A 21,355-nucleotide genomic window follows, 5' to 3' on the forward strand; every position below is an offset into this window, starting at 1 on the left:
TCAGTCAGTGCGCACTGCTAAACGCCGGATTGCTCAGGCCATATACATCGCGTGCCTGTGACTGGTGGAAGTTTGAACAAACGTCATCACGGCCCGGCCGACCGAGCCAATTAGGCGACGAGTGAACGGGGTGGCATGCACGCAACTTCCGAGAGCTTGTCAAGAAGGCTCCGGGGGTAAGATTGGTTTGCAGTGACGTGTCGCTACACGTGTCACGCATGCGTGACCCCCATCGAATGCAGCCCAGCAGTCAGTCTCCGGGTGATATTTTCTAGAGGCCCATTGCTTGTGTTTCATGCGAGGAATAAGTAGCTCGGTAGCAAGCAAGGAAAACGCCCTTCGTTATTAACGACAGCACAGGGATGGATACAGAGGATTGGACCCCCGCGATGCAAGATGCTCTGTTGACGAAGTACATGACCTTTGTTCAAAAACAACGGGCGAAGATGTTCAGGGTGAACGCCGGAGCGGAAGTATGGATGCCTGTAAACAAGGTCTGACTCTTTCCTCTTGCGTTTGGCTTGCAGTTCTAACCACTGCGTAACCTTGATGAGCTCTAGGTCCCAGCTGAGTTTGAAACCAAGCCGCGGCGCTGATTTTGTTCTCGTGAAGGCGCGAAACGTGTGCGCGGCCTTCGATGGTCTTTTGTGGACGGAGTCCCTAGCGGTGTAGATGCAACCGTAGCCCGTTGTAATGAAATGCCTCCTAGCCCATACATAGCTGGCTCATCATCCCCTAAATAAATTCGGAATCCGGTGCGCCTATTACACGGCAGAGTTCTTGTTTGCGGTCACCGTACCGAAAAGTTCAGAGTACGCTTCCGATAGGTTATGCTCATGAACGTTTTGGTTATGACTTAGGCGCACATGACGGTAAATTTTTCATCTTCTAATAAAATGCACAGTGCAAAAGACAGGTACAGAGGGCAACAGCCCTGTCTATAACACTCGAGCGGCGTGCCGCGGACTGCACCGGCGACGCCTATCGGTGGCGACGATGTGATACCGGGTTCGAGATAGGGTGCATGTGCGCGTGCGCGGCCACCCTGACATGATCAGTGTGCCTTTGTCGGCGGTTTTGGCCGCCGCTGTTACAGAGGATGCTTTGACCGCCGGGAGCGCTGTTGGCGGCACCGTTCGTGAGGCGCGCGTCGCTGCTGCGCCATAAGGTCCCTGTATTTTTCAAAGGTAGCGCAAACTCCCTTCCCCGCGCCGTTTCCTCCTCGCCCCCCCTCTCTCGGCCGCCATTAGTGAGCGACTCCCGCGGAGCGCGCCGCCGGACCGTTTCGTTTCGTATGCGCGGCGCGTTGAAGTGCTTGCTTAAAACGCGACAGTTCTAGGCGTAAATTCACAACGGTGTTCGCAGATAATGTGTAGGAAGAACAGTTTGTGATCGGTCAGTGCCTTAGCTATCATGCCACGTTTTGAGGGAGCCAACTGCACTTTCGTGCCGGCCTATCGAAATCTGCGTTTGTAGTACTCACGGTCGATTTAATCTGGGGCCTGCTTCACAAGATAGAAAAATCTGGTCTATGTGGAATTTTTCTTGAGTTTATAAATGTGGAAGAGCACCTCAAAGTTCATATGAGGGCTATCAGAGCTCGAGTTGGTCCGGGAACAACAGAGCCCCACATGCACGCCTACTTCCAGAATGGGGCGTGTGTATATTGCGCTGCTGAGCACGAGGTCGCGGGTTCGATTTCAGGCCGCTTTTCTGATGGAGTCGAAAAGCAAAAACGCCCGTGTGTACGAGATTTCGGCGCACGTTAAAGATCCCCAGGTGGTCAAAATTAATCCGGAGCCCTCCACTACGGCGCGCCTCATCGCCTGCGTTGCGTCGGCATGTTAAACCCTACAATCAAACGATTCATTCATAAAATACACAAAAGTTCAGTAGATCGAAAGTAGATTTTATTTACCCTTTCGCGGGGTGGTTTCATTTAATTTACCCTTCCGCGGGGTGGTTTGCGCTCTTTCGGAAGAGGCCGATGCGCAAATATGGAAAGAACCGCATTTGGCTTGAGTTTCTTGAGGCCAGTTTGTGACAGAATTACTGGTTCAAACTGATCCCTCGTGAAGTGTTTCTGAAAGATACAGACATCCTTATCGCATTCTTTGCAGTTTGGCTGAAGAAATATTTCTGAACCAAAACATTTTGCTTCTTATGTTAAAAAATGCAAACAGCCGCGAAAACAGGATGGTGTTCTTGCATTCACTAGGTTCCTCACTATTTGTTAATTGCCCGTCCCCCTGAAAACACCCAAACTCTCGGTTTTACCAACAAAACCCCGCCCACAAATGGGACGTCACAACTTCAGAGTGAGGATGGCTCATTCATTAGCCCACACTAGGCCACTGATTGGCCACCGTGGCAAACAAAGCTAGGTGTGTTCAAAATAATCCCTTGACCCACCTCTCTCACTCTCGTAGAGAAACCCAAAGGTGTTCCGCAAAACACAAATATAACAGAAATGAAAACCAACCAACATAAAGCAGACCCAACTCCGGGAATAGGCTCTCGGGCGACACGTCTTAAAGTATTGTCATACCGTGCACGCCTATGTTTGTGCTCCGCGCCGCCAGAATTCCTTTCCTTTGTTAACACGTGGAGCGCCGAACAAAGCTTGGCCGTCTACCTATTGACGCATACCAGCCGCCGCGTCGCCAGTTCCACACGCGTGACGAACGCAAACTTCGCCCAGTAACTTCGCGCAGTGCAACTATCACAGGCAGAATGTCTGGTGACCTCTTCCTAACTCTGACCCAATGTTTGACCTCTTGATCCGCTTCGGGGATCCTCGCAAGGAAATCCTTCTTCGAAAGCTTATACATCGCTTTCAGCTCGTCGGGTGGACACAAAAACGGGGGGAATAACAAAAGCCTCCGCGGTTTCCCCTTACGCCCCTCACACCCAGTCCGCTCGGCCGTCGTGAAAACAAAAAAAATCACGCCATATCCACGGAATGAATGATAAGTGGGGCGAAGCTCGAGAGGGGGAGATCATCGGTAACCGTAACTCTCCCGTGAAAGTTCGCCCATTACATCATTAAGAAAGACGTAAGACTGTGTGCGTACATTGTACAAATCAACTTTTATTTTCGGAGTCAATGCTCCCAGGCCCAGACCTGGTGAAAGACCCCACGCCATCGAGGACTACCCCGCACCTCCACCACAATTTGTCACGTAGGATGGGACACAACGGTAAAGAAAGAACTTTTATTTAGGGCGAACTTGTGCCCGAACAAGACGAGAGGAAACGAGCAAAGGTCCTTGCGTCTCGTTCGATCTCCGAGAACGACTGCCTGCGTTCGTGGCGTGATCTCTTGCGTGATCTCCCCCTCGCAGTGCACGTGCGCTCGCGCCTCCGTTGGCGAACACAGACAAGCTCGCGCTCGCGGTGCCGAGTTTGCGCTGCCGGTTGCAGCCGGTTCTTGCGCGTGCAACGCGGCCCACTTTGCGACATCTCCGAAAGCATGCGGCGGTCACGTACCACGAGACACAAGGGATGGACAGACCCATGGCCTTAGGAGCTTCGCCCCTAAAACTATTCAGGTAAACAAGCTAACCGGGCCCCAGCGGAAGATATCTAATTTCCGGGCGGTTTTAATTAATAGGTGAGGGGGCCCGAACTTAACACCCAGTGCAAGGAGGCGGTCGCTGGATTTTTTAGAGGGAGTCCGAGGGCTGCCCTGAAACATGTACAGTGCTCACGGATTGAAACGCGACACTGCGAGCGCGTGGCCTCCGGTACATGCAGCGCCGCCCGTGGACGCCCGTGGAAGCTAGGTGTTGCATTGTGGTATACCGCGAGGATGAGAGCGTGTTGACCGTAGGCTTACTATTGCCAGAGTCCTTCAATGCTTTTCTGGTCACGAAACTCCGCCCGGAGGTTGATATAGAGGCAAAATCTCTCGCTAGCGGGCGCCACCCGTCGTAGGGGGGGCCACAAGCCGCCGCCAGTGCTGGGCTTGTATGCGCACTACTGCCGACGTTTCGACGCGATTATGTGCGTGCTGTTCTTCCTGTTACCTTTTCTTAAACGTCTCTGAACGCATCAATGCCACCAGATAAATAAGTCGAAACGGGATCCAGTGTCGACGACGAATGAGACCTGTTTACTTTGGAACGCACGCGTAGTTTGCTTGGGAGTGCGGGCCTACCTAATAAACAGCAGCGCATTTAAAGTGTTCTCACACCACGCGATAACGCATTGTGTTAATATTTACCTCATAGCCCAATTATATGCGTACTTACGATGCTTCGAAGCGGTAAATCATAGTTCGCAAGTGTTGAAAGATGATGCTCACGCACCATGCTACCGATGCGAGCAACTACTGCTAGATCTGCTCGACATCGTGTTTATATTTGCGCCTGGCCAAAGGGCGATTATTTTGATGCGGTAGGTGAGCTTTTTATTCTGGTAGTGCTGCAAAAGGGGGAGGAGGGTGAACGGAATGAGACACGACTGGGTAGTACAGGAGCAATCACTTTGGTTTATATCCGGCTTGCCTCTCGCGCGCTGCTACCCAAGTTCAAATGAAGTGAATGGTCCAGCCAGAAGTTTTATTCCAGATCTTTCAATTGAGTTTACACCCAAATGCACAGTTGTTTTGGACGCATGTTTGTGAGCGCTGATCGCTTTCTTGACGCGGTGACTTTCGAAGGCGCCGTTATAGCAGCCGAGCGCTTTCGCGACCGCTCTAAAAACGAGTTTCACGTGCCTAACATTTGATTCATCCCTTTTTTCTACGCAATTTACACGGGACACCCGCCGCTTGACGTTTCCTTGTGTTTACTGTTTCTAGCATTATTAATTACTGGCCGACAGCCCGTGATTTCCCCGGGAAGGGAAGTACAACAGCCTAATCTGGAAGTTCCTTTTGATGCCAGTGCTGGCTTCTCGGCCGCCTTTGCCACAACCGAGGCACCACATAATACATTTTTTTTTATTTTTTGGATGCTGGGGGGTGGGGCGGTTATGATTTAAAGCATGCAATAAATCTTAAATTTGGTGCTAATGATACGCCGCTTAGACAATTCGCGCCGCCTCTTCGCTGGCCGGGAACGCGGTTTAGGCTTTGTCAGGTAGGCCTGGAGCCCGTAAAAAATCCTTGGAACGGCATCCGTCCGAAGCCTCTGTCTCCCTCGCTGAAGCGACACGACCACCCCGTTCACGATGTGCTCGTCGGCTCTTACAACGTCGCTAGCATCAAAATGCTTTTCGCAAACCCGAACATTCTTGCTTTCGAAGTTGAAACCGCCAGCTTCCAACCGCGGTATAGCTCTCTTCCATTTCTCTCGAAGTTCGGCGCTGCATGGGAAAAAAAAAAAAAGCGACGCCTTTTCCTTGTTGCTTCGGTATCCGGAGCTGCAGCCCGTCACACAGCACGTCTTAGGCATTGTGCATTCGAATTTTCATGCCGTCAACCTTGAACGCGGTGCACTGGCACATGAAGTGCGCGTGACGCTGATGCACAAACTTTGGTGGAAGGAATACCCCGAGCTGCCTCCACACAACGCCTTCGGGCTGCCGCCGCTGCCAGTGCGTTCCGCCGGGCGCAGCGGGGCGATGGCCCCCCTAAGACAGCTTGCGCCGCGTAGCGGCCGTTCTTGGCACCATATCAAGCTCTCCCATAGAGTGACGGAGAAGTTTCGTGACCAGAACGGTATTTAGGGACTCTATTGCCAATGAGCGGGACTGTGGTTCCCCGCAGCGACAGTGGGGCGCTGCGAGCCTGGAGCGCTTAAAGGCCAACTGCACTCAAAATTTCGACTTCTTGAAAACCCTATTTCCGTATAGTCTGCTTAAAAAGAAAGCAACATGCAAAATACAACAGCTGAAATACGCACGTGGACGCCGCAAGCGGCCAGCAAAAATCGGCGATTTTGAAACCGAAACCGAGGAGAGCGCGGCCATTGCAGTGACGTTGCAGCCGTCCAGCGAGCGGCCGGACGGTCACCAGTTCGGGAGAATGTCTGCGCGCAAGCTCTACGCGCGCACGGGGCAGCAGAGCTCGACCGGTTCTCCCGCTGCGTGGCTGGCCAGAGGAAAAAGCCACCGTAGGCTGGAACGTCACAGGCGCGTCATGGCTGTTTACGCGATCCGCCGGCAGGTGCAGAGTGGTCTGCGGCGGAGCCTTTTTAAACGCTTCTGACTGATTAACGAGGCGTTTCACGGGGCTACCACTTGTGTCTCAGCTTATTTGGGGGTACTTACTACGCATTAAAAACAAATTTGGCCGAGGTGAAATTTGAGTGCAGTTGGCCTTTAAAACCCCTTTATTTGGGAAAGTAGCGACTTTCTTGGATCTTTGCCGCCGTTTCCCTTACCCGCCACTGCCCTCCTCGCACACCCTCTCAGGAGGGGAGACGACGGGGCTTCCGTGGGCCGTAATTGGCTGCGGGGAGCGGAAACGTCAACAAACGTCACCGTGACATCTCCGCCGCCCGTCAAGCGGGTGTCGAACTTGTTTGCATTTTTATTTTTTTTCCGCCGGACGCCATTTGCCGCCCTGTGGCCACGGCGACTTTCAGAGCGCTTGCGCTTCTTCGCGCTTGTTCATAATCGCAATGCCGTTCTGCTGCGTCTACAAATATAATGGTAAAAGTGAAAAAGGAATCTCGCTGTTTACCATTCTGAGTGTCAAAAGAGGTGTCCAGCGCAAGAAGCAGTGGCTGCACAACATCGGAAGGAAATACTTTGCGCATACCAGAAGGACTTCTTTGTGCGACGTAGCTACGATTTTCGGTATTTTCGCGCGTGCACGAGGAGTTGACAGAATCTGGTGAACTCACTCTTTCACTTTCACAGCTATTCTTAATTTTTGCTAAACAAGGCTTCCCTTTTTTTATGGAGAAGCGGGTCGGGACACCGCAAAGTGAGGTCCAGTAAAATGCGCGCCTCTGCATCGATTGAAACTCTAAAGCGGATTTACGATACTTTTATTAAAAATGTATACATTTATTGTCCCCTCTCTATTGGTCTGTAACGATGTGCTATTTCGGTAGAATTTTTCCCACGTGTCTTTAAAAATTGCTGTACAGCTGTATTTTGTTTTAGACATGCTGTAAAGAAGTTGTTTTTGATAGTAAACAAAAAGCCGCTTACTTTAATATGTTATCATGTTCAGCAACACGTATTTTTTTTTCAATATTTGAATTTCGGTATTTAAATTTGTATTTTGTATATTTACACGGGTTGTCCATTCGTGAAGTACTGGTTAGAGCTCATATATGAACTTCCACATCACAACAGGAGGACATTGAGGCTATGATTCAGTTCTTTTCTTCTTTTTCGCCGATCGGAAGGTTTTAAAACCAATACCAGAGAAGTGTTGGTGATGCCACAGTTTCCAATAATCGTATTATTGTTTTGCACCTCCATTTTATTGAAGATCAATTCGAACCATTCATACTGAAGAAGTATGGGAAAAAGAGGCTAAAACCAAACGCCGTTCCAACTTTGCTTTCCCACCGGCCGGCTCCAAAGAAACGAAAACCTCCCGCCAAAAGATGCGAAATTCGCACACACTTGCAGCAAGGCCCTGAAAGACATTTTGCGTGTGTTGTTAATAGGCTGCGCGCACAGTCGGCCATGGAGGAAAGAAAAGCTCCGTCGGCGCACAAACGCGTTCCAGCGCTCCTAAAGTCCCACCGCGTTCAAATGCTTGTCACGAATGAAGATGCAAAAGTAGCTACGATGAAAAGTAGCAAATGCGGCAGTAAAAGTGTTGGCATGCGTGCGGCTGTTGCGAGGTTCGGTGACAGTGCGGTGAAGTTATTTTGTGCATAATTTGTTAGAGAGATATGTTCATTCTTGTTCGTGTTCTTTTCTGATTGTCTTCTTGAACTGCATGTATATATCCTAAAATGTAATGTACGCGCCTTTCCTTCGCGTGAGCATATGTCTTCGAAAAATGTATTTATATGTCCAGTATTTCGGGGATGCAGCACGGTGTCCTAATTATATTACAGACGAAGTACAAATAAAGAGTTTTCGTAGAGTGCTCTAATCAGCGTGTATTTATTTGTTTTTATAAATAATACCGTCACGGGCGAATTGACATTACAGAGGGGAGTGGGTACAGAAACATAAAAAAGTACCAAAACGCTGCTGAAGATAGTGATTCCTAATTATGTATTGTTCGCTAAGAAACTTCATAGTAAATAAAAGCACTTTAAGCATGGTTCAGTATATAAAATGTTAGCTAGAGCGAAACTAAAACAAACGCAACAAACGGAGTGGCAATGTACCTGGCAATAAAATAACAGGATTCTGTGTTTGTCGTCGCTTTTCTCGTCGCCACTTCTTCGCGAAGAGGTTAAAACCTGTACATCACAATCGTCTGGCCTTTGCATAGCCATCGTGACGTCTGCATGCGACAGCTTTAATAACAACACGTAAAAACGCCGGAGCAACACGCGATCCCATTGACCCTATCGCAGCGTCTCGAGAGCGCAGGGCGACAAAGCGTGCCGTGTGCAGCGCGCCGGCCGGTGCGAGAGTGAAATCCGAGGAGGAAAGCGGCCGAAGGGAGGAGAGTGTCCCTACTTTAAAAAATAGAGGGACTTTAGGAGCGCTGGAACGCGTTTGTGCGCCGACGGAGCTTTTCTTTCCTCCATGGCCGACTGTGCGCGCAGCCTATTTCGCGACATCGTGTGCGCGCGCTCTTGTTACGCGTGCCCTTCCAATGCGGCACAGTAATGTTCATGTAATGCACAGTCACGCTCATCTGAATAAAAGAAACTTCTATACGAAGGAACAGCAAACTTTATTCCAGGACGCAAACTAAAAAAAAAGGAAAGACGCCTATGCAGGCACGTTCGCGTGCGGTGCGGTGCATTAGTACTTCGTCGGCTCTCCTCTTTTTTTGTTTTTTAATGGAATAAAGTTGGCTACTCCTTCGTGCAGACGCTCGTTTTATTCCGATAAGCGTGACCCTGCCTTACATGCACGTTGTCTCTGTCACATCGGAAGGCACGCGTAAGAAGAGCGCGCGAGCAGACGAGGCTGCGCGGGCCGCCGAGCGGTGGTAAACGCGCTCCAGGCTCGCAGCGCACCGCTGTCGCTGAGGGGAACCGCAGCCCTGCTTATTGGCAACCGGAAGCAGCAAGCCTACGGTTAAAACTCTCTCATCCTCGTGGTATACCACAATGCAACACCTAACTTCCACGGGCGTCCACGGGCGGCGCTGCATGTACCTCAGGCCACGCGCTCGCAGTGTCGCGTTTAATTAATCCGTGAGCACTGTACGTATCATGCCGTCAATTTTTATTCGTTCGCTAGGCTTTCGATAGGCTAGTTAGATAGGCTTTCACCGTCGGTAGGCGCGCATGTGTGTTCTGCTCCTTTCGTTTATCGCCTGTGCAGCTACACGGCGCTCCTATGCGATTCGACCACAGCTCTCGTGCTCCAATTACTTCTGACGGCACCTGTACGTAGAGAAATTTCCAGCATGCAGTTGCTGCCACAGAGGCTGCCTTCAGTGACAAACCTGTAGGCGCAGGCGGTTTCTCCGAATTTCTGTGGCGGTCATTTTCTTTCACATATTATACCACTTTTCCTGCGCAATATGCATTTGGAAATACCTTTTTTTAAGCCAGTCCGACTTCTGTTTATTTGCTGGGACGACTTCTTTCTCCTCAGCGGCTCCGCCTCTGGTCCTTCAAACTTCATTTGTTTGAGATGTGTTCCTAGACACAAGAAAATCTATCTGAATAGAGTGACTATTTGTCTTGCATGTGTTGCCTTTAAACATCCCTATCATGGCTGGACCACGGCCGCTCGATGGAAACTAGGTCCGGCCTGCCGAACGCGGCTCTCCGCCGGTGACGGCGTTAGTTTCCCTTTCCGCCGCAGCGTCAGTCGTAGCGCTAATCATCGGTGAAAGAAGAGCGGCGGCTGCCGGCCGTGGTCACGGTTTCAATGCGGTGTAAGTTGTTCATGATTGCACCGACGGCCGAAGTCAGCATCTTCATAATTTATTACAAAATGCGGTGATACGTGACGCGGAAACTCAGAATATAGGCGTCACGGACTAACTAGTATTTCCGAAGTAGGCTCACCGCTGCATTTGTTTTCCTTTTAGCGCACCGCATGCGACGTTTGCAGGTGGCGCATTGCTAACGTCAAGCGCAATAGGCGGATTTCTTTCTAAAGACTTTCCCAAAGCTTTCAGGAATAATATTTGGCGTTGCAAGCTAGTCTGAGCAACCGCATTTCTGTTTATTACGTAACAGCTTATAACCTGCGCGTACGTGAAAATCACATAAACGTTTCACGCTGTGTCGTACACGGCCATTTCTCAATGCGCGTTTGAGAAATGTTAATGACTATTTTCACACGTTGCTTTAACTGCGTTTTCAAAGAAAACTGGACTAATCTTAATACGTTTTAGGGTCCATAGGTTCATTTGCTTTGGAAATATTGTTACACTGTGCGTTAGGTTACAGGGTACACAAAATGATGAAGGACACGGGAATGAAGTGGACAGAGCGAACGCAACTATGAACTGATTTATTGCAACAAGAACACTATTCACATGGGAACCAAAACACGGAAATGAGTACAGGATGCAGTTGGAATTGTGTAAAACGGCGGCAGTCGTTTTTTGATTTACACTAGTCGCACAACGTAATATACAGCTGGAAGTTAAATTAAACTGTATTAAATCGCTGGAACATAAAAAGGTTTAAACATTTAAACATTTAAAATGGGATTTATTGCGTATGTCAGAAAATATGTAAGTCATCTTAACCTACGGTTTCCGCGGCAGTCGTTTTACAAGCGGAAAACCTTTGGCAAGAAATGTTTTCGCGAAAGCTGCAGTACATTCTCCAAAGAGCTAGCGGCCTCAATAGCTCTTTCAAGAACATTTCGCACAGCTCGTAACAGTGGTACGGGTCCCTGTTGCTGGCGCACCACATCAGCGGACAGTCTGCGAGGTGCGGGAATACGGTGTTTGAAAGGAGCTTACAAATTTGTCCGCTGTGTCAAGCTGCCTGAACGGCGCGATCCTCCTCGAACTTCTTCACTTGTTCGCGGAATTCGTCGCAGCGTTCTTGCAGTTTTTGTAGTTTTTCGTTTAGTCTGTTTGCTTTCATTTTAAGGCGGCGGCATTTCTCCTGGTGTTATCGAAAAAGCCTGTCAGATCGAACGAAGTCTGGTATTCTCGAGTCTCAAAATTACGTTGGCCGCATGATTGCATGTCCGTGAGAGCGTACAGGATTGGGTCTGCCTCTGTCGGTAAGTGCGGTTGATCTCTTTCTTCATTCACAGTTAGGCCCAAAATTGAACGTTCGATCGTTTCATTTCCTGCAACCATTGTGCTCACTTGCCATTGATTGCGTACTTGAGATGCCGACGCACACGCCTTGAGCACACGCCTTGAGCATTTCATAGCAAGGAGCACACTAGTACGCTATATTACACGCTTGGTTCATGAAATCCTGCGAAACGAAAAGCTCAAAGCGCTCACGCGAACTTCAACACTCCCACCGCTGCTGCTTTTCGCACCCAAACCGGAGTCTGTGCCGATACGTGGCACCCCACCGCCAGTACAAACGGCAACCGTACACTTCGCTTCCAAGCCCTCGCCCGTCGCCGACGCGCGATGCTGCAAGCCGCATTAATCCTTCCAACCGTGTTGCTTGCCCGCGTTAATTCCGGTTCCACCCTCCTGGAGTTAACATGTACAGATTATTAAAACTGGAAGCTGAGCTAATTCTGTGTTGTTCATTAAAAAAAAAACGACAAGCAGCGTAAATGCTAGACAATCACGCAAAAATACAGAAATTCTTACTGCCAAGCAGTTTTTATTAAAACTATGAAACTCCACCCAAGCGGCCTATCAGACTTCCCACATCAGATTTCACACATACGGAAAACTCGACCGCACACGCGAAATCAAACCACGATTCAAACGAAATATGGAAAGAAGAAAGCAAATCACAAACACAATACCGATAGTACACAGGTGTTCTCTCACACAAAGCAATCAGGTACGCAGTGCATCTAAGGATTTTACGTCCCTGTTTAACGAGTAAATAACCGGTTTACTAATAAATGTGACCTACAATTTCACGGCATTTCGGGACATTTGGCTCGGAGTAAAATTAACGTGCCTGAATTCAAACACGAGATGGGGCTGTTGAGCCTGTGTTTGGGAAAGTTAAAACATGGCCGTTTTAAAATTGTCCTTCAATTAGCATGGTGAATGGCAGCAGTAATGGAGTTTTATATTCCAGCACAAACGGGCGGCAGTGTTTAAACCGAATTAGCGATGCAGCATGTTGTACAGTCATATTCCCGAACATGGCGAGAACTGGGTTGCGGGAGCGGCCGCATCGCACTCGTCTTTTTAAACCATGAACAAGAATTACCGCTATCAAACAGATGAAATTCTTAAGCATTGAAGACATATGTTTGCCGTAAATTGTGGTGTTATTATTTCCCTGATACGTGTGTTAGAACGCGAGTGAACGACGTTTAAAGGAGTACTGACACGAAATTTCAAAGCTGAGATAACTATGTAAAACGCTTCCTTTTTATCAGGAGATATCTCCCAGCAAGTTTCAACAGCAACCGTTCAGCGAAACATATTTAAAATCCATTTTAATCTTCGCCCGCACGAGAAAGCCCAGAGCGGGCCGACGTGACATCATCTGCTACGTGCCCCAAACTGCCGACGTCGGGGTTCCCGTGACGAAGCCGACGCGCTGGCTGTGGTTGGCGCGCGCTGCTCGGGCGTGTGTACACGTCATGGTTTTGGGACTGACGTCATGCTGCCCGGGCCTGTGGGGACGGCGAAAACCTCGGCCGGTCTGGGCGCGCGCGTGCGCTCGCTCGCGCGCGCTTCCAGAGAGGCAGCGATACGGCAAGAATGGTGACGTCATGTTATACATGCTGTCATGGCGGCCGCTCGGCGTTTTTCAGTCGAAACCGAAACTGGCACGAATAAACGACGCCGTAAATTAATGTTTACGCTGCGCTCGACCGTCTAATCTGTCATTCTACGATTAGTGGGCTGGTAGGCACGCATAGCAGCGAAAAAAACGTAACATAAAAATTTCGTGTCAGTACTCCTTTAAAGGAACGATAACCGTCGGTATTCCGTAGGCGCCCCGAAGCGACCGCCGCGGGAGCTGTCACCGATGCGTGGCGCCCCCGCCGAAAGTAGCGGCGGCAACTGACAACTCCGCTCTCACGCCGCCGCCCATTGCCGGCGCGTGAATGAGCAGGCCGGACACCCTCCTTCAGGCCCGCGTGACTTCTGCACGATTTAGTCGGCACAGCGGCAACAGCGGGCTGCAAAGCTTTCCGGACGCCTCTGGCGACCCCCTTAGTGTCGTTTTCTGACGAGGCCTGAGACTCTCACACATCCAGTGCTCTTGCAAGCATCCATTCACTTGGTATAAACTGTAAGATGAGGTACTCTCACGCTGCCGCGTATCAGCCTTCACTTTTCCTCTACCCCACTTTGGTTTGGCGCATTACACCCTGTACTGCCACAAGTAGCTTTTGGCCACTTTTCCGGCTGCTAACGGTGTTTTCGTGCTCACGAGCGACACACCACGATACTCCTTACTGTTGGGATTTTTATCGATGCCTAATTCACGGAACAGATTGGTGTTGTGTATTCGAGATCTGCACCCGAATCGGCGTCTGGGGTACTCTAAACCAAGATCATGTAGCTATTATGGTTTAGTTTGCCTAAACAACACACGGCTTCTTATCTTGCTGCTTACTTTTCTGATATATTGCATGCATGCTTGCATTAACATTTCGAAGTCCACGCATTCAATATCTGAAAGGTTCTTTTTTTACATTGGTATCTAAATGAAAGATACATAATTTGTCGAGACCTATCGCTCTTGCCGCGCGACGAGAGCGATGCCGAGCGACAAGAGCGACAGAAATCGCTTTTGATAGCTCCAGTCGCAAGTGTGAAACAGCCTTAATATGGTAACAATGGAAGACATTAATATTATTAATAACAATAACACTAGTTTTATTATTAATAGTTGTTTTGTAGATGTGAGGGGGTGACAAATTTTCTGGGCCCCGGGTGCAAGTTTACCCAACCACTCCACGAGGCAGGCCACAACTGCGGAGGAAATCGTGGTGGTTCGAATACCAGCGTTTATTTGCTGTTTTCTTCACCAAGAGGCCCATTTCGGCGTCTGGTGACATATTTAGCATGGGCTGTGTGTATCAGCTTGTGAACGCTGCCCGTGCCGCGCCGGCCGCTTGTCGAGCCGCGCATGTAATGTGACGTCACGAGTCCCCGCCAAAGGTCGACGAATCTCGGCTAAACCGCCACGTTTTCCGCCCCGTGCCGCTCGCCGGCCTGTTCCGTCGGCGCAATAAATCATGTCAAATTAAAATGCCCCACGCGTCGCGGCCCATTAAACTTCAGGCAGGGTGTTTATTCCGTTGAGATAGGGAATCGAACTGCGTAATATTAACCCTGAAAATATGTGCTGTTACCCCTTTAAGCTTTGGGGCGTAGCGAATATCACAATCCGTGTGTTGCAGGAGACGTTTTGTCGAATTAAAGGAGCATGTCCCCGACAATTCTTAACCCATCGGCCACAACTAAAATGCTTAGATGGGTGGGCTTTGGAGGACAAAAAGATGATATCGTTCTCTTAATTACCTTTCGCATCGTGTCTCAACCGCTTCGATCAAACGGCGTTCGATGAGAAGATATTCGATTAAATGGCTTTCGATGAAGCGGATTCTACGAAACGGCGTTCGATGAAGTGTCCGGGCATGTAATGAATCGCACTCGTTCGCTCCAGAGCTAGTGGAAAACGCTCTGTAGCTCTAAATCTAATAGAGGTATCCTTAAAAAAAATTATACAGAAATAAATCGCGAAAATTACTATATCATTATGCCCAATTTAGTTTACTTAATTAGTTCCCAGGGATGAGTTGTAAACGTTACAGAATTTCCGTCCGTAACTCTTATTTGATCAAAACTGCAACCAAACACATTATATGAGTAATAATTCAGAGTTAATTTAAAGGAATTTGGGGGAATGTCTTTATTCGGTCAAATATTCAGCCATCATACAACCTCGCTGGTCTTCCATCTTCGCAATAGTGTAAGGACAACAATTTTTTTTTTTTTCTTGCGGGTCGCTGCCGCCTATGCAAGTCAGTTGTGGAGATCCCCTTTTTAAGGCGTACCCCAATGTAGCAACAGTCCTGTTTCAACTGGATATTGTGCATGTGCGCTACGTATACCCGGGCAAGCAAGCCGTCGTAGTGCAAGGTCTCGCTGGCAGGTGTCACCGGGCCGCTGTGACTCATAGGTCCTGTTACGACAGAACGACAAACCTATGTCTGCTGCAGCCGGTTGGGGATAATTAAGGCTTCACATTCCTTGTAGTTTTTCTTTTAAATTTTTTGTGGTCCGTATACTGGGCGACCTTTCCTTCCGGCCCGCAATAGGCATCCATGTGGTGCTTGTGCAAAACAAATCTCCAATGTGACGAAACATTTTACAGTAACAAAGCCAGCTAGTCAGTTTATATAAAAAAATTAGAACCTCCCTTCCACTACTGTCAAGATGGAAGACCAGCAAAGGTGTGTTGGAGGATAGTTAGTTATATTGAGTTATGTCTGGTGACCTACTACATTGGTCGGAGGCGGCGTCATGCGCACAACTTCCTTGGAATTAACTCTAAATTATTGTATAATTTGTTTTGGTGTACGTGCCTACAAAACTAAAGTGACAGCCGCTTAGCGTACTTAGTCGTCATGTTGGGCTAGTTAAGCACTCATATTTAACACTTCAAAAACAGCGCAGAGACGAGGATGGAAGACAGTGACAAACTAGATTGTCACTTCGTTTTTTTTTCTTTTTTCTGCGCTGTGTTTGAAGCACTTTCTGTAACCATACTCCCTTATCAGAACGAGACGAGGAGCAGAAACACATGGGGTGAGCGCTGACTAACAACTGTTAGTTAGTCAGTTAGACTAACAGTTGATAGTCAGCGCTCATCCTGGGTCTTTCTACTAATAGTCAGCGCTCATCGTCTTTTTGCTCCTTGTCTCGTTCCCTGCGCTCTTAAATCATGATTCCGAACCAACTGGCCCAAATTTCCCTTTTGCTGCATACTCCCTTATGTTTTCCGAGATATCCAAGATACCTAAGAGCTACAGAGAATTCTACATGAGCTCTGGAGCGAACGCGTACGATCCTTTGTCGACGCGACGCGATAGACGCACGCAATCTTGCAAGAACTTCGTGCATGACAGCTTCGCTGTAAAATGAATTAAACATACCTTTTGTGACCCCGAGACCATATAGTTCTATAACTCTATTCGCCGCGAGCTCGACATGTAGGTGGCGACAGCGTCACGCTGCTAGTGTGGATGCTCCGCTGAGCGGCCCGTAAGAATGCACACTGTGGGCGCCCTTCGTGCCTTTTCCCCGCCGTATGTGCGCACGAAAGGTGCAAACAAGAGTGGTATGCTGTAGTTCGGTTCCTCAACGTTCAATGTATAGCATGGAAGGGCAGTCAGTTTTCATTACTACGAAAAAAAAAAAAGCGGCGACTAATCGGGAATCTCAGAATGGCCGTAATTGTGACAATGAACTTGTATGCTGTGGCTCGTAGCAAGCTCGATCTTTCCAGACTACGGCTTTGAGCCTTCAATAAAAGCATGAATAGAAACAAATCAGGAAGCATCGATCTCTGAAATTCAGTTTACAACGACAATCTCAATCGCTTTCACTGGTAGCATGACGCATTCTTGCATTTGTGGGATGCCCTGAAATGGTAACACTACTTAACTGCCCCGAAATTCTTTCTAAGAGCTTACGATATTTTTGTGTGTTCAAAAGGCAACATAAAATTACTGAATTTTGATCAGCGCAGAAATATAAATGTAACCGCTCTAACGGGTCTTTTAAATGAAATTTTAACGACTCTGAAGGAAGGTTTGATGAATAACGGTTTCGGATCACTTATTTACGGCTTTCGTCGCTAGTGAACTTGCGAATTGAATTGTCAACACACGCAGTACAATCATCTCATGTTTAGCTAGGTTTTCGCAGGTTTACAGTGTGTAAGCTTCTGGGACATCACAGTGAGCACAAATTTTCTGTTACGCGAATCTGTTGACCATTTGCGTTCCTTTTAAAATCTAACAGGTGCCTGCAACAGCGAGATGTGTTTGCATTCTTGCTTATATAAGGTCGCTTACCAACCCTAAAGATGGCAATAAATGATGTTGTGCTGTTGCAGATGTAGTAAAGCATTTCCTTTTTATTTCTCGTTGCGAATCAGCGCAACGGGATCCCGGTGACTACTTTGTTTTGTAAACTGAATATCGCCTTTGTCTTGGCATATTTAATTCTTGAGGATTGGTTAAAAAATGAAATTCTGTGCATTTAGTTTTTTTTTTTTTTCGGGAAGAAAGGGGGGGGGGGGGGGGAAGGGGGTCCAACGTTGCAAGAGCAGCGAGAAGAGAACGCATGTAACGCGAAAAGCCAAACTATGGTTATCAGTATTACTTACAATCGAAACTACACTAGGCGTTGTGTTCTGAAGCGGTGAAAAAGCAGTACGTATTTTTAAAACTGATTAACCCCCCTTTGTTCAGGGATTGTCCAGGAATTGTGGCTCGCCTTTTTCAAAATTGTATTGAACGCAAGCATTGTGGGAAAAAAAAAAAAAAACAGCGAGCCATGACACACACCCCTCACACATGTGGGCAACAACGTGCATTATATTTCGCGTTTTCTCATCTTTCTTTAAACTTAGGTCCACCTTAAGAAGTTAAGGCAGTACCATATTAGGCATTTGGTTATGCTGAGTGAGACACGTTTCTGGACAAGGTGATTCATGTCGGATTTGAAAATGATATATAGGAACATGACACACGAAATGCCACATGACAGACGCAAACTCACAACTGCTTAATTTTACCGAAGAATCCCCCTAAATACTCTTGCGCATTCATAGAAACGTATTTTATATAATACGTAAAATTAGCAACTCGATACAGTTGAATAAATGTTTATTCCTCCTCCTCAGTGTAAACAACGACTGTCCAAAAATGGTATTTATTTTAGAAAAGGTACGGGAAGGACACGATCACACAGGCGCTTGCGGGTGTAAAATACGCGTCCGGTAATGTATGGGCGATAGCGTACGGGTCGTGTGCAGTGTAAATGTTTTTGTTTGTTTCTTCTTTCTATAAGGACACAGCGCAATTTTACAAGGGTGTGGAATTTGCCCGCGTATGCACAGGTCTTGTCGCTTCTTACCCGTTTCGCGTACTAAACTTTTATCCTTTAAATAATCACCACGCCACCTTCAAAAAGCACCCTTCGACGTTCCCGAAACGGCAGACGACTGCACTCAACAAGAAAAGTGCAATGTGTGGAAGCAATGTTTATAACACGTTTCACACTCAAGCGGTGACCAGGGCGAAGATGTTTCGTGGAATTAAACCAGCGCATTAACCCGCAACGGCCGCTGATTATTGCGTTTCTAGAGGAAATGCGCAAGCAGAGGTAACTATGTCATTGCTTACTGCCAAACGAGCACACATATTGGTTGTTTTGTCGTGTGCAGCACGCGTCTTGCGGCGCACGCAACGTGAAAAAGCAGACGACGCAGAGCGCCATCCACACTAGGAGCGGTTCGTCCCGCCGCCGCCAGGGGCCGACTGTGTTCGCGCTCGGGGCGAATACCCGAGACGGCGGAGGCCGCTTTTCTGATGCAGGCGAAAACGCCCGTGTGTTCGAAGATTTCGGCGCGCGTCAAAGATCTCCAGATGGTCAAAATTAATCCGGAGCCCTCCACTACGACGCGCATCATCCCTTGCGTAGCGTCGGCGCTTTGAACCTCACAATCAGTCAATCCAATCAATCAATAACCGAGTCTGTTTATTACGCAGTTCAGCTGCCTGTTTCATGGAATACCTTTTTACAGAATGCCGCCAATTGATCAGATCATTGATGTTCATCTTGTTGCAGTTTGGTTATTTACGGCTTTCTATTGGCCCAAACCACCCCTTCTGCTTTTACTTTTACTTTTGTGCTTTGCTTTTGTTTTGCTTTGCGTTTACTTCTGTGTTTTGTCTATAGCCTCTGGCAGCGCGAGGACATCTTATCTGTTTTCGAAGTGAAGCTCGTGTTCGTTGCTTTTTCTTCTATGCCGGGCAAGCTATCCAATTTTGATACATGCAGTGATTCGCCCGGTCCGGTCGTGACTATAGACTACAGGTTTTCCCGCTCAATTTAATCCAATCGCCATACAATTTAATCCAAACGCCAGCCAATTTAATCCAAGTGCTATCTAATTTAATACAAACGCCATCGAATTTAATCCAGGTGCCAGCGAATTTAATCCAAGTGCCAACCAATTTAATCCAAGTGCCAACCAATTTAATCCAGCTTTTGGAAGGTTGTTCAGGAGTGTTTTGTGCGTCATTAGGCGAGCTTTGCGGGCTTTGATGCGCGTGATGTGATGAAAACGTGGTGCTCCTTGATGTCTTACGTGCGAAATGTCATGTGCGCGTAGCTCAATGGACATTTACTAACAACCGCAGATCAGGAGAGCGGTCTCGTTTGATCCGTAGGTGGCGTGGGGTGATCGTCTGCGAGATCGTCATGAGTCGTCTGCTCGCGTATTGTTACCCCAGCATATTTGCCAGCGTATTTTCATGCGAGTAGACGACAATTCTGCCGCCAGCAGGCGTTATTTCTGACGATCTCGCAGACGATATTATAATTCAGAAATATTGCTTAACACTTCAGAAAATCATGAATGAGTTTTTACCAACGAAATGTTTTAAGGCATTGTTACGTGAGGAGCAGACGATAACTCTGACGCGAGTTACGCTACGCTGGCAAGTCGGGTGGCGTAACAATACCGGAACACACGATACGTCTAAGAAACTCGCAGACGATCACCACACGGCACTGACGGATTAAAAATACCGCTGTCCTGGCCTGCGGGTGTTAAAAACTGTCCCGAGGAAGACCGAAGAAAGCGTCGGGTGAAGGCAAGAAAAAGTACAACTCCGTTCCAAATGTCGACAAAGCCCGGATAGTTGAGGTTTATGGGCATGGTGGCGACTTGAAGCTTCTAGCTGAGACGCTTGCCATAAACGTTAAAACGGCCATTGAGAACATCAGTCCCGTTTAATGTGCAACGTATGACAGACACAACGTTTCGTTAGTTCGCGCTGCCATTAACATGGAGAATATGTAACCACATTCAGTACGATGGCTACATATTTCACCTCGAGATATCGCGAGGTGTCGTAAGACTGTTCACTTTTTCCTTGTGTGCTGTAATGTGAAAGACCCACTAAATAAAGAATTTTACATGGTCAAGTCATATAGCCGTTATGACCACATGCAATTTTATAAGACGTGCGGATCGTGTGTCATGAAAACGAGTAAATCAAAGGGGCTTATTTCATATCCGTTTGGCCATAACCGGGTAACGGCAGAATCGAGGGGGGGGGGGGGGTAAAAGTGGTGAGATGTCTAAGTGATTATTTAACACTCTCAAGTCTGACTGCAACTACAGGTTTTCCGGCTCAGGTTAATCCAAATGTCCATAAAATATTTAATCCAAGCGCTAACCACTTTAATTCCTTCGCCATCAAAATTCACCCAGGTACCGCAAGAATGTTCAGGAGAGTTTTGGGCGAAATTGGGCACAGCTTTGCGGACTTTGTTGCGAGTGGTGTCGTGAAAACGTGGTGTTTCTTGATCCATTATGGGCAAAATGTCTTATGCGAACACCTCAATATACATTTACCAACACGCGCAGATCATTTCTGTGAGCTGATCGTCTGCAACAGTACCGTCGATAACACATGTCAGAAGTACTGTCTCATCTTCGTGTAACAATGCCCTCAGAATTTCCTTTGATAAAGACACATTACATAAATGCCCTTTGCATTTTGATTTTCAATAATTCAATGATTTTATGCAGTGTTAGGCAATATTTCCGAATTATAGTATCGTCTGCGAGATCGTCAGAAATATAGCCTGCTGGCGACGGAAGTGTCGTCTGCTCGTGTAAAAATACGCTGAAAAATCTGCTGAGGTAACAATACGCGAGCAGACGACACATCTGACGATCTCGCAGACGATCACCCCACGTCACCTACGGATCAAACGAGACCGCTCTCCTGATCTGCGGTTGTTAGTAAATGTCCATTGAGCTACGCGCACATGACATTTCGCACGTAAGACATCAAGGAGCACCACGTTTTCATCACATCACGCACATCAAAGCCCGCAAAGCTCGCCTAATGACGCACAAAACACCCCTGAACAACCTTCCAAAAGCTGGATTAAATTGGTTGGCACTTG

At 47.9% G+C, this 21,355-nt stretch overlaps 1 protein-coding gene across 2 annotated transcripts in view; it reads left to right on the plus strand.

Annotated features, from left to right (window-relative positions):
• Positions 1–203: 203 nt before the first annotated feature.
• Positions 204–21,355, plus strand: part of LOC144152734 (uncharacterized) — a 66,225-nt gene continuing 45,073 nt past the window's right edge. The window contains exon 1 of one of the 2 annotated variants that reach the window (XM_077684144.1): positions 204–494. In XM_077684144.1, coding sequence (XP_077540270.1) covers positions 363–494 — 132 coding nt within the window. In that variant the 5' untranslated portion in view covers positions 204–362. The remainder of the gene's footprint in view (positions 495–21,355) is intronic. The other variant, XM_077684145.1, reaches the window with a different exon arrangement.

Source organism: Haemaphysalis longicornis, unplaced genomic scaffold (genome assembly GCF_048455015.1).
Source record: "Haemaphysalis longicornis isolate Haplotype H1 unplaced genomic scaffold, Haemaphysalis longicornis Haplotype H1 scaffold_9, whole genome shotgun sequence".
In the NCBI taxonomy this organism is placed as follows: domain Eukaryota; kingdom Metazoa; phylum Arthropoda; class Arachnida; order Ixodida; family Ixodidae; genus Haemaphysalis; species Haemaphysalis longicornis.